This window comes from Eucalyptus grandis, chromosome 7 (assembly GCF_016545825.1).
Source record: "Eucalyptus grandis isolate ANBG69807.140 chromosome 7, ASM1654582v1, whole genome shotgun sequence".
Lineage (NCBI taxonomy): Eukaryota > Viridiplantae > Streptophyta > Magnoliopsida > Myrtales > Myrtaceae > Eucalyptus > Eucalyptus grandis.
This window is the reverse complement of record NC_052618.1, coordinates 7,653,353-7,666,844: the sequence shown is the minus strand read 5'-3', so window position 1 is coordinate 7,666,844 and position 13,492 is coordinate 7,653,353. Positions and strand designations below refer to the sequence as shown.

General features: G+C 39.7%; 1 protein-coding gene across 1 annotated transcript; it reads right to left on the bottom strand.

The window, feature by feature from the left end:
• Window positions 1–4,075: 4,075 nt before the first annotated feature.
• Window positions 4,076–12,178, bottom strand: LOC104452590 (protein EI24 homolog). Its single transcript, XM_010067043.3, is given in 13 exon segments — window positions 4,076–4,443; window positions 4,611–4,717; window positions 5,834–5,906; window positions 5,909–5,948; window positions 6,801–6,877; window positions 7,540–7,622; window positions 7,705–7,790; window positions 8,399–8,462; window positions 8,562–8,678; window positions 9,445–9,497; window positions 10,388–10,538; window positions 11,794–11,859; window positions 11,942–12,178. Coding segments are annotated over 12 exon segments (978 nt in total). The 5' UTR covers window positions 12,043–12,178; the 3' UTR covers window positions 4,076–4,443; window positions 4,611–4,650.
• Window positions 12,179–13,492: the final 1,314 nt, after the last annotated feature.

Here is a 13,492-nt window from a genome sequence, read left to right as displayed (position 1 = left end):
TCGCCAGCCACAAGCGAGGGCGACGGCCCCCGCCCAGATCCAGGTGAGGGCCGAAACCCTCGCCCGTTGGCCGGCAAGGGCCTCTGCGCCCTTGCCGGCCACAAGCAAGGGTGCGGTAGCCCTCACTCGTGGCGGGTGAGGGTGCGGCGGCCCTCACCCAAATCCAGGTGAGGGCCACAGCAGCCTCGCCTGCCTAGCCGAGGCTCACGACGCTATCGCTGCCCTTAATCCGATGCGAGATCGCAAACTTCCCCACGTTGTTATTCCTCCAGAAGCTATTCGAGCTCAGGACGCCGACCACCTCCTTCAATCTCCGGGGGCCTCGAGATCCGGGCGAGGGCTCGCCATGAGTGACCATGTCGCGATCGGAGGCGACGAAGCTCTAGATGCGGCAAGGGTAAGGAAAAAAAAAAAAAATTAGAAAATCTGAAAAAAAAATTATAAAATTTGTTCACGCAACCGCCTAGATCCGAGGGCAATGTAAAAAGGACTAAATTTGTCACGCCCGCCACACCCTCACCCGCCACGAGTGAGGGCTGCCATGCCCTCGCCTATGGCCGACGTCTACAAAAGGGCTCTAAAAAATTTGGCCCTCGCTTCATCTCTCGCAACTCCTCAAGGCCAACCAAAGTAGCCGGCCGGGGGCCGTTGTCCTCACTTGTGGTCGGCGAGGGCATCAACCTTTACGGGGCACAATTTATATAAACCCCTCGCCTCAACCAACTTGTGGCTGGTGATGGTCATGCATTTATTCCGAAAATAATTAAATAATAATATTCATATTTTTCATGATCCACACTCAATTTATAATATCCAATCATCAATTTCAAAATCCAATACACGCAAAGGATCGACCTGAGCAAACGCCGACAATATTATAAGGGTAAGGAAAAAAGAAAAAAAATTATAAAATTTGTCCACGTGGCGCCACATAAGACCCCCAACGGCCAGGTCAACAATTTTCGACTTAAATTAGTTGAATGGACTGAGTTGGTACCAATGTAAAAAAGTTTATGACTAAATTGGTCTAATTAAAAGTTTATGACCATTCCTTTTCTTTTCCTTTTTTCTTTAATCCCACAAACACCATAACTGAATTAATATCGATACAAAAGGTTTATGACTATTTTTGTACTTTTCCCCATTTTTCTCCATAGTACTTTAAAGGCCCATCATGCACACCTTCAATCTTGAGAAGAATAGCTTAAAGACACTCACACGCACAGAGTGAAAAATTTAAGCTGTCCGTAATTACTTATCATCACGAAATGGAGGGAGGGTGAGAGAGTGCTCCAGATGAAGAAAGTGTTGAATCTCTGTAGGCATTTGAGTGCATGACTCGAGAATAAAGTAAGAACAATCGAGACACCAATGAAATTCCCTGGACATGTATCAATCGCAAGCTTTTGCACCTAAAATATCTCTTGAAGCTTACATAGAAGGACTCGAGTCAAATGGTGATGCGTAAGATGATTGATGACTAAACGGCTCTCCTCCCTCTCATCACCGCAACGCAAAGATAGGAGTGAGCATGCTCGGCTGATTTCAAATAACTGGAAATGAGAATTGCCCATTGGTTCCATCGATCTATCCAAGAGTTGGACTAGGCGGTCCAATATGATTCCCATGTGAGTCCAAGGAACCAGTCCCACCAATTTTATACACCCAGTGCAACATTTTTCAGCAAATCAAAGTAAAGCAAAAAATAAAAAACTTTCTTATTCTTAATTGCAAGATCAATAAAAACATTGCACTCATATTAAAAGTTAAGAGTCAAGGTCGTGAATAAGTGATAGAGAGACAACTTAGATGAGGTGAGAGTGAGACGAAACAAACACTTAGTTAATAGGTATTGAGCTTCATATTAGGATTTTAGGGTTTTCATTTTTCTTAAATTTTTTGTTTGGTCTGAAATTTTTCTCAAAAATTATATATATATATTTATATATTAGTGGTCTAGTCTGGGTGGGCAATTCCACGCTTAGAATCAAAAACTAGGTCAGTACCCATTGGTTCTAATAAATTGAAAACAAAACTAGACCGGTTCCCTTGGTAACCACTAATTACGGGTAGTTCTCAATTCTTTTGCACAATACTACGCAGAGCACACATGACACTTCAAATCCTGCTCAAAATCAGCGACAAGAGTGAGAGGGTGCTGCTGGTGTAAAGGATGCGCGCACCTCTTGTGGCGAATAAGAGGGGGCTAGCAGCAACCGGTAAACTAATATACATTGGGTTGTAAAATTTACTAAACAATTGTCGACTATTAAACTAATATTTGAGTTGGTAAGCTGCAAGGTCAATTAAACTACACAACTAAAGTTATGAAAGCTGAGAGATGGTCACTTGCTAGCCAAGTACAAATTGGCAAATCAGAATGTAAGTTGGCAACTTTTGTCAAACATTTATAGTAAGTAGTTCAATATCGATGATAGGAGGGTAAATTTGATACTCACTAGTAAAAAATTGTTAGTGACTACACATTGGTAACTTCCTCACAGATGTACAGGTGTACAGTAGCTTGATGTAATCGATATTGGTCGGTTTTGAAATTCACCGGTAAATTTCCAATGTCAATTGGTAATTTACAAACCAAACTGCAAATTGGCAAGATACTTTGTGTATCTTTAAATAAACAATACTAGTAAATTTTTGTCCTCAATGATGAAAATGAAATGAAAGTTTGATAAGTTACTGATTAATTAGAGATTGGGTAAATCCAAATTCTAGTCGGTAACTTACTAAGATTTTTTTATTATTATTTTTTTTTTTGGTCAAAACTTACTAAGATATTAGTGGCTCAACAATCGGCCTGTGCCCTCCTGGGCCGCAGCATTAACGCTGCTGCGCGGACACCCAGTAGCCTTCGAGTGCATTTTTGGTCATCCAATGGACACTCTCACTAATATCAACCAAAAAGTTGCATTTCTAACTGACCCAACCACACTTCCTTCTGTGCTGTCTTACTAGATGGGTTTGCTCCATCGGTAAGAGTTTCGTCGGCGATTCAGGCGAAGGTGGCTGCTGTGCTTGAAACCCTCAAGTACTTTCAAGCAAGAAGTGAGCTGCGGATTGAGTTAGAAACTGACCGAACTCTAGCGAAGATGATGAACGAGGGAACAGATAGAGTGAGTTGGGAAGCCTATGCACTTGTCACTGAAGCCCAGGCCCATGCAAAGTCATTCGGCAATCTGAAGTTAACCCATTGTCAAAGAGAGTAATTGTATTGCGGATTGGGTCACCAAAGCGCACCGCACAAGACGTTTCCAGTTAACTTGTCTTCTGGAAATGCTTTGTTCTGAAGCTCGTATTTTGTCGTCTGACTTTTATTGCTTTTCGACCCCAAAAATAAAAATAAACTACACTTCCATCTCCCACACCCTTTCGGCAGCCATCCTCCACCAACAACGACCCCCCAAAGCCGACGCTGCTGCCGGGCCCCCCTCCAGACCCGCACCAGCATCACACGAAGCCACTGCCATCGTCTCAGCTTGATTTCACGCCCATCTCTCTCTCTCTCTCTCTCATGTCTTCATCATTGTCATTCTCTAACGAGAGCCTAACAATGGTGTCGCACCTCGCCATTGAAGAGCTCGACGCCGCCTTGAGCTGTGAACTGCGCGAACAAGGGCATCCCTCTGCTCATCTTATTCTGTACCGTCGACAAAATCCATCGAGAGCACACGACACTAGCACTTTCGCAAGGAGAGAGCCAGAGAGAAAGAGGGGCTTCGTTTGTCTTAGGGACTGAGATGTACGAAATTTTTAGTCTTGGGGTTTTCTTTATTGAGCTACAGTTACATGCGGGTTATGCGAAACATCAGGAATGATTGCGATAAGTCCCGGCAGTGGTATTAACGTCGCATGACCTCCCCGTCTTACTACCACTAGTTACAAACTACTTTACCAGTCACGGACAATCTACATCAGAAATTTGCATTGAACACACTTGAATTACTCTCCAGAGGTTGGTTGCATCACTTCTGTATTTCATATGTATGATGGAGTTGCTGCCATGCTAGCCTCCCTAAGTTCGAGATCAATTGGTAAACAATTTCTCTCCAGCTACAAATACAAGAGGAACCGCCTTCTACACCAACAAATACTGAGGATCCTTACAGTAAATAGTATTATGAAATCAGGACCAAATTAGAAAAGCTGTACAGTCCAATGCAACTTAACAAAGATACGTTGTGCAATTCAAAGGACGAACAACATGTCGTCCTTCACTGGGGAATTTCACATATCAGCAAGAATTTACAGTTGAGTGCTTTACATAAACGTATTTGTTAATAGCATCGAGGATGAACGCAACAGCGCTGTTGTAGACCACCCAGTTCATTAACAAATATGACTTTCGTGGAAATGTTATGCTCCAGGAGGATCTTGTAACAAATATGTACAAACTCTTTAGCATCAGATGATCATCCATACCTTGACCTACAGTACAAAAGCACACATGTTAATTTTCTTAATCATGGTCGCGCTCGGTCGGCTGAATCAAAATAAAGCTATGACAACACCGTGAGAACCATCATGACCAGATAATTTTCTTAATGAATCACTAGTACACGAGCGGAGTGGACTTATGTGTAATTAGCAAGTACCTTGCGGGCTACAATTTATGTCAGCAGCGATCAAACCTTTCTAGTGCATCTTCTTCTCTTGCACTTGCTCCCAAGATTCCAAATTAAGAAGATGCAAGACCCACATCCTACAGAATTAGAGCGAAACATGAATAGTAGCATCACCAAGATTTAGACTGGTGTACAGGACGTAGATTGATATATCAAGGTATTGGCAAAAATCACCAACTCCTGTCAAGGACTAGATAGTATTCATATCGACTCGTTATCCTTATTCTACAAAACGTTTCACCAAAAATAAAAATAAAAAAGGTGGATCTTACTATATTTAAACAATTTTGTATCATACTATCCTAAATTATGCATGCAAGGCCAAGAATGCTTTTCCACATGAAATATTATTGAAAATATTACCATGTGCACAAGATAGGTAGCAAATGTGACTATTTAGATTACAGCGGGGGCACAAAAGACTGAAAAGCATAAAATTGAGAATAAGGCATATGCAAGGAGAAATTTGTCTGGCCTCAACTTCAAAAAAGATAACAAGAGTCCTCTTGAGGTGGGTTTTCAAAACGAAGAAGAACAGTGTTCAGATGCAGTTCTATCATAGTGATGTAGATTTGAAAGGGATGAGGAGAGATTATGGACCATATGGAAGTAGACTTGACATAAAGTTCTTGAATATTTGGATCTTAATCGACAAATTAGCATGAAACAGAGTGAAAAGGATGTAAAAGGATCCATGTACCCCATTCCAGATTGGTGGGATAACGCTTGGTCACTGCTGTTGTGTGGTCAGCATTTGAAGCACCATAAGCTACTTTGTCAAGCCACCATACTATTCTCTAAGCACCAAGAGAATTCTAGTACTACTATCTCTATAATCTCATGAAACTACAGTAGAAAATAATAAAACTTCCTTAATGTGTCTCACAAGATCAACCATAAACTTCCTTAGAGATGAAATGATACACAACCTAGGTGGAGACTTAAGTTTCAATCAAAAGATTATCAATTTTTCTTTTGGTCAAAAAAGATTGTCAATTGAAAAGCCAAGAATTGCTGGTTATGTTCATAGTTGCAAGGCTTTCAATAAGTGAAGGTAACATTCATCCAACTCTGGATATCCTATTTTGCTACTAAAATCAATATTCACACTCACAACCCCCCCAAAAAAAAAAAAAAAGAAGAAGAAGGTGCCGCTTATCTAAGAAAAATGAATAGACATAGAGGCATCTTACGAAAATGTATCAGCTGCATAAAATAGTGGAAGCCTTCCTAATCCAGCATCTTTCTCTTTTCTTCCTTTAAAAATATAGCTTGCTCAGCCCTTGAGCTAGTAGCTGTCAGCACAAACTGAAAGACACGTTTATCAGTACAGAGAATGCACATGAATCAAACCAATTTGAACATTTAGCAGAGGGAAGAAGTAAGCATGGTTAAATAAAGGAAAAGATGAAGAACTATGTGCTGTCTGCTGTATAGGCAATTTCTTCTGAAGACAATAGACCAATTAAATGTGCAAGTACATACTCTACACTAAATGGGCTGTCTAACAAGAACATCCCACCACTCCTCTGTGCAATCAATTTAATGACATAACACCAGCATATCTACTTTCCTTAACGAGCTGGAAGCCCCCTCTTGCAGCATCAACAGGTTGCTTGCCCAGGAAAACATAAGTGTTTGCTAGCTTCTTGCATATCTGGTGTTTTTTGGTTTTGACTTTATTTAAATGTTCATCATGTTTCCACCATGTTAATGAAACAAAGCTTCGAACTTGGAGTCCAATTCAGCATCTATGACATTGATCATAGCAGTTATTACCATTTAGGAAATTTTATAGTTAAGACTGATCTAAGGCAGCTAGACCTGAGTTAAGCATGATTCAGATAAAGAACAATTTTGAAGATTAGCAGCAGAAAGCCAAAGTGGATGATAAGCATGTATTTAGGGGCAAAAATTTGCTAACTAAGGGAAGAGACATGACCAAGGGTTGGAAATTAGGTGTTAGTATATCATTTCACACTAAAAATGGAATTACATCACAAGTGCTCAAGACAATGGCTGAAGATTGACTAAACATTGTATTAACCAGAAAACAGAAGGAGCTTTAGCTATTGCAAGCACTTCCATCACTAATTGCATTGCAAACACTTCCATCACTTATTGCACATTAAAGTAATAGTGGTAAAGGCAAAGACATACCAATGGAAAAAGTATAGCCATAACACCATAGCCCACTAGAGGAGAGAAAAAGAAACTAGCCAGAACACAGGGGTTACCTGCAAGGAATTTAAGAAAATTTATTGAATAAGTAGATTGACTTGCCACCAAGAAAACCTTATTTCAAACATGCCCACAACCAGCAAGGAAGTTGCTCACTAGCTACAATCAGAATTGGATTATGCCCCAAAAGTAAATCTCATTTCAACATTCTCTTAGAATTATAACATTGAATCTCCACATAAAATTCCAACATAATAACACTAAATATGATGAGATCTCTGGAAGAAAAAAGAATTATATGAGTTCCAGAGAAAATCATAGACCATTTTCCAACATGACATGCTGAGAGATACCATTATAACCTGCACATTGATTTAGAACAAGAGACAAGCATGCCATGATGACTTGAAAAGTCTGCTATAGCAGATCAACAATGCATTTGTGAGGAATAGCAGATCTTTCTAACCCCCAAGTGTGTTTATGCCATAAAATACACAAACTAGCACATCAATTGCAGGAGAAAGAAAGGATAAAAAACCACTACAGACACTCTTTGATTTGTGGATTCCACATAAATCATGGTCAATAAGGGTAAGTGTTACACCAATAATTGCGGATTTAGCTGAACCCAAATCTATGGATCACTTCCTACCCAGTACACACATGCACTAAGGCTGCAATGGATCACATTAAGTATCATGATCAGAAAGAGCATTACCAAAACCAGCAAAGAATGCCCAGTTGGATTGAAAGAAGTCCAGTCTCTTGTCCAGACTAACTTCAGTAAAGTTCCATTTGTACCTAAAAAGTTCCACATAAGAAGAAGGAAAAAAGACAAGCAGAATGTGTAACCTGAAAAAAATACACTGAGAAGATTACATACTCAAAACAGTAATAAGCATACAGCCAGGAGAGCAGGAAAAAACTAAGTGTCTTTCCAATATAGGGAACAAAACCTAGAGCATAAACCTGCAAAGTACAGCAATTACTTCTCAGCTTGTCAGGCATACAAATGTTATATAAAAAGATATTAAAAAGGAGTATGTGGTTGTTAAGGCAACAAAGCAGCAGAAACATAGATCACCATAAAACTGCTTAAATTAATAGAATATATAAGGTCTAGCATTCAAAAGACTTATTTCAGAATCACAGTTGCAGTATATAGAGTCATATGGCTAAAACATTTCATCTTATAAGGCAGGGAACAAGTAAAAGATTGGGATATCAGTCTCTCCCTCAATTGCATCTACAGGACTGATTTCATTATGGTAATTCCATAATAAATCAACAACTCTTGGCCTTTATTGCAGTCATTGTTCATCCTTGGTAAATCATTTTACTAACATTGCATGAGAACCACAATGGTGGGTACCAGTGGGGCTGCTATATTTGTGAGGCATACACATCACAGGATCAGGAACCTCGTCAATTTCTACTATACTTGAGCAAATAGCAAAGACTTTTAATCTATTTGACTTGTTGAAGGTATTTTATCACTAGGATAGTTCAAGGTCCAATTAAAATTCTTTTAAACCTATGGTTTATCTTATCAAGATTAAATCTATACTTTATTTCACCTCTAGGAAGAAGAAGGTCAGGAGCAGTATTGAATACACCTGCTCTCCAATTCCGATCATCACCCTAAGGAAATTGAAACCACTTTAGCTTCAGATACACTAATACGAAAAGCCAACTTCTGTAGCCAAATATAAGAATTGTCAATCGTGTTTAGTTTTATACCCTCCAAGATCAACAAGGTTTTCCTTTTCAGTCGTACTTTCCAAGGCCACAGCCTCATTTTGGTTTGAGGGTTGCTCTTCCATTGCAGCAAATCCATGTTTAGCTATGTCATTGTACCTGCATTCACATCTTCCACCAAAACCTTAGATTTCATGCACGACCTATATCATGAGTACTCAATAACAGATTCTGTGTCCTAAAGAATCTAGAAGTGTAGACAGTACAGTAAGAGTGAAATGGTAGATCTAGAAACCGCGCTCTCAACTCAGTGCAAACTAACCAGAAGGCAAAACCAAGTTACAACCAGATAAACTAAAATCCGAGACACATGTTTATCATGGCTTGCAATGCAAGCAATAAAAGTAGACAATCTATAAAATTTAACAATGACCACCTCATTAAAAGATGGTTACGACGTATCCATTGGGAGCACCTTCTTCCCCTGGACCAATTTTATCCCTATGACAGCAAGGTCAATCAAACACCTAGAATTCCATTGAGTGTCTTTAACCTTTCTATGTGTGAAAAGTTCCACGTTCCTTCCTTTTCTAGCATCAACTAGACAGAAGACATGTGCTTTTGCTACATTTCAATATTAAGACTTCAGTTACCAAAGCAAATATGCTAGGTCTAGTTTACCCACAAATCATTTTAGTAATTTTTTCTTTCCCCTTGTTCCCATCGACAACAGTATAGCATGTTGACTCCTGCATTTAATTTACCAGATAGGGCATATGCACATGCTTACAAGACTTTATTTCGTAATGCAATGCTCATCGATATCCTTGCTTCATGGAAAATTCACATAAATCAAACAAACAAGATTCTCAGAGTAAACAGACATAAAACTGACTTGTGTAGATTGAAATTTCAGTGAAAGTACCACATGGTGCTCAAAATGATGCTAAATATGTACAACGGGTAGAACCAGAAAACCTGCAAAAACAACATCCAGGTAAAAATTATTTCCTTTCCTTGTCCAAAATCAATCAATATTCAAACATCTAAAATGAGATTAACTTTGAGTGCTAATCTAGGAATACAGCTCTTGTACTCCTGCGTTCTATTGGGTAGTGGGGGGTTCAGCATTGAAGGAACTATATGCTTGATCGCCTAGGAACTTGTACAGAAGCAAAGTTATCTCAATTGCCTCTTCCATTTCTTGATCACTAAAAGAAGAGAAATGGTGAGTGCTACTGTGCATCTGGAAAGCCCCAACTGCATTGTTGAGGACAAATTGCCATTTTATGCTGTTGGTCTAGATACAACTTACAGCATATGATCTTTTATTTATCAGACCTTTCTTCCCCATGGTAAAGTTTGTGCACACATGCACTAATTAAATTCCACCATAATTTTGAAAGCTACTTAGGCATGGACCCAAGCCACTTGCATAGGGGCATTGTCCACGATAGCCAGAGAACAGCATGTTTAAAAAAGTCAACCCAGATAGTCACAACGAACTAGCATCTGTAGGTAAAATCGTGTGTCCTCATGGTATTGTTCACTGAGTTTGTTCAGATAGTAATGTGAATTGTATTTAAGTGCATACATAATTTGTCTAGCATCAGAGGATCTGAGGAAATCACTGAATAAAAGCACCAATCTAATAGTAAAGATCCCTTAGTTAGGATAAGCAAGAATATCATTCAAAAGTACTGTCATATAGTCTGAATAAAAAAAGCATAACAAGCGTCCCATTTTTTCCACAAAAAGAAACTACAGCTTTGGATAGTGCTCACGCCCTGCCAACACAAGGCCATAAAACAGCAGATGTGTTCACTTTTTCATAAGTAAAAAAGGACAGATGTCATGAGCATACTTACATAAAATAGTTGTACAAGTGCTGAACGTAGGAAGGAGTAGAGCCTTAAAACACGAGAAAATGGACAAGAATCTTGAGAAGTAATCTGAGAGCAGTTCTCAGGCAATATCCACTCAAGTGTAGGAATGACAAGCGATTTTAAGAGAACAATGCTGCAAAAAAATCGAGATTATTTTCTTCACATGTATAGCGTGTGAAATTTTGAAGAACAATGTGGAAGAGCACCGATAAAAGAGTTAGAAACAAAATCTATTGAAAATATCAAGTGTTACAGCTTACAACTGTTATTGGTATACATCAATCTAGAGATTCAAGTGATTATAACTATCAAGAGAATATCTACAACCGAATGCAATGAAAATGATAAGATAACACTTCACAACTTGAGCCAACTAGTTTCTGCAACATATAACAATAAATGCTTAGCATATGTTTCCTAAATAAAGAGGATGCTAGATTTTCAGCTCTTCCAGCTAAATAAATGTTGTTTAACAGTCTTAGTCATCCACTTCATAACTCTACCTTCACTTTTCTAGCTCAAGTCTACCTCATGCTCCAAATTTGAGCTTTTAAAAGAAACAGCAACCGCTAAGAAAATTAACTGATGGTAAAAGCATTAGTCTTTTCAATAAATGTTAGCCTGAAATTCTGCCCATTAAGAACTCACTATGTTCATTATGTGTATTAAGAGTTTCCAAACCACCCATGATTAGTCTTCCTACAATCTTACTCTTCCTTTTTCTTCACAAGATTCAATGGGTAAACTTTTAGATGCTCCGAACCATGATGTAACCATCCAACCTGCCAATAACCTCATAGAGTATCTTGAGCGATTTTCTTCCAAATTTATAGCACTTCTCACGTGGCAATTGACTTAGATAGACAGGAACGTAGCGCTCCAGGATAAGGAGTACCTCCCTCTTCATTAACATTGAGTACCAGTGGGTACTTCAAGTGGTCCCACTATCTCGAATTTCTCTGAAATTTTCCCCTTTTCCCTCAAAAGCACAAGTTTTACGCAAACCCAAAGAAACTTCACCACTTGCGCAACAGCACCGACCTCACCACAATTCGCAAAAAGGATCATAATACCTAAAAAAGAGCTCGATCGAACATCACCATCATCAATGCCACAGGTAACGAAATCCACCTCATTCCGCATCATAATTCCGCGACCACATTCAGAACAACGGACAATCAAAGAACTCCCCCAAGAAAACTTCATCAAACAGTAAGGATCTTCCCGACCGATGAACTAAAAAGCAGCGCTTCTTCAAGCTACCACAGCCTCCAATCTCCGCCGTCCCCAACACACACACCGACCGCAAACGAAAGCCGCGAGAAAAAAAAAAAGAAAAAAAAAGAAAAACTCGAAACCGCGAAATCAACCAGCAGAGAGACCGTCACCTGCCGAGGAAGATGAAGCCGTTGAGGAGAAAGCACTGCCCCGTCCTGATCGACAGCTTCTTCGACCTACACCGAACCGCGAATTCAACAAACCAAAACCACAAAAAAAAAAAACACCGATCGAGAAGCAGCAACGAAGCGAAGGTACCTGAGGCAGAGGGCGACGACGCGGTGGAGGCAGCAGGCGTCGGCGAATCCGGCGAACCAGAGGCGCGACGCCTCCTTCGTCCTCGACATCGCGACCTCCATCGCCGAGAAGGTTTGCTTGCTTGCTTGCTTGCAGAGGAGTGCGTCTGCTGCTCCTTTACGTTTTCTACAGGTGCTGCCGTACGCTCGGATTTATTACCCGGATTTAATAGAGATTGGATTTGATCACGATTGCGGAATATGCAGTTATGACGGCAAAATCCGGATGAAGTGGTTTTGCACGGTGTGCTTACTTAAAAAAGCACAAATTAATGAAAAAGTGACCTATTAATAAATAGTTCTAATAATAAATCCCAGCTTCATCATAAGTAACGGCCTCTCTGTTAGAAATTCAAGACGAGATTAACAGAGAAGAGAGCAAAGAGTTGCATTAATTTGCTTTGTGAAATGTGGCATGTTAGGCCCTGTTTGGCAACACTAACAGTGATTAATTCTGATTTTTTGTTCCTAGAATCAATTTGGGACGAGAATCGCATTTGGTAAAAATTTTGTTCCCAGAATCAGTTTTGGAATAGATTTGAGAATAAAAAAAAAATTGATTCTACGTATGAGAATCAAAAAAAGGATCAACATAATAAAACTCTTCTTCTTTCCTTCCGCCATCACGCGACCGTCGCCCGCCGCCGTCCGCCGTCGCTCACCACCGCCGATCGCCGCGCCCGCCCGCCGCCTGCCACGGCCCGGCGAGCTGGGAGGCTCGCCCGGCCCACGGCGAGCCTCCGGGGCTAGGCGAGGCCCGCCTAGCCACCGGCCGAGCTCGCCTAGCTGTCCACCGACGCCGACGCTCGGCCGATGAGGGCGGCCGACCTCGCCGAGGGGGAGGGCCGGCGACGTTTTGGTGAGGTCACCGGCCACAAGAAGAAAAGAAAAATATGAGAAAAAGGAAAAAATGAAAAAAAGAAAAGGAAAAAAGGTAAAAGGTAAAAAGGTAAAAAAAAAAAAAATAGAAAAAATAATTATTATTTAAAAATAAAAATACTAATTTGGAACAAAATTAATGGACACGTTATCAAACGCAATTCTATTCCGTAATCAAAAATTTTAGATAGCTTACCAAACACGTTCTTTTACTCGTAATCGGCCCCTAATAGAATAAAAAATAATAATTTCTTGTTGGAATCGGTTAAGGAATAATGTAATCATGCCAAACACGCCCTTACATTTTCAAAAATTGTTGTTTAAGAAACTATTTTGCATGAAAATAATCATATTTTATTATATTCGGCTAAAATTTGAAAATGAATTAGAATGCTCATTTTCAATAATTTTTTATTAGTTTATCTTTTAAAATTGATTTTTCAATTTTTTATTTTTTTTGTTTCCTTTTCTTTTTCTTTTAAAACTCCATTTTTTTTTTAAATAAACATAAAACCTAACAATGAACTTCCGCTCACGTAAAAGGCCAAGAATCACTACCAGGTCATCACTACGGGCTCAATGCACGTTCAAAACTCTGATAAAGCTTTAACCAAGAGACGAATTTCATATGCAC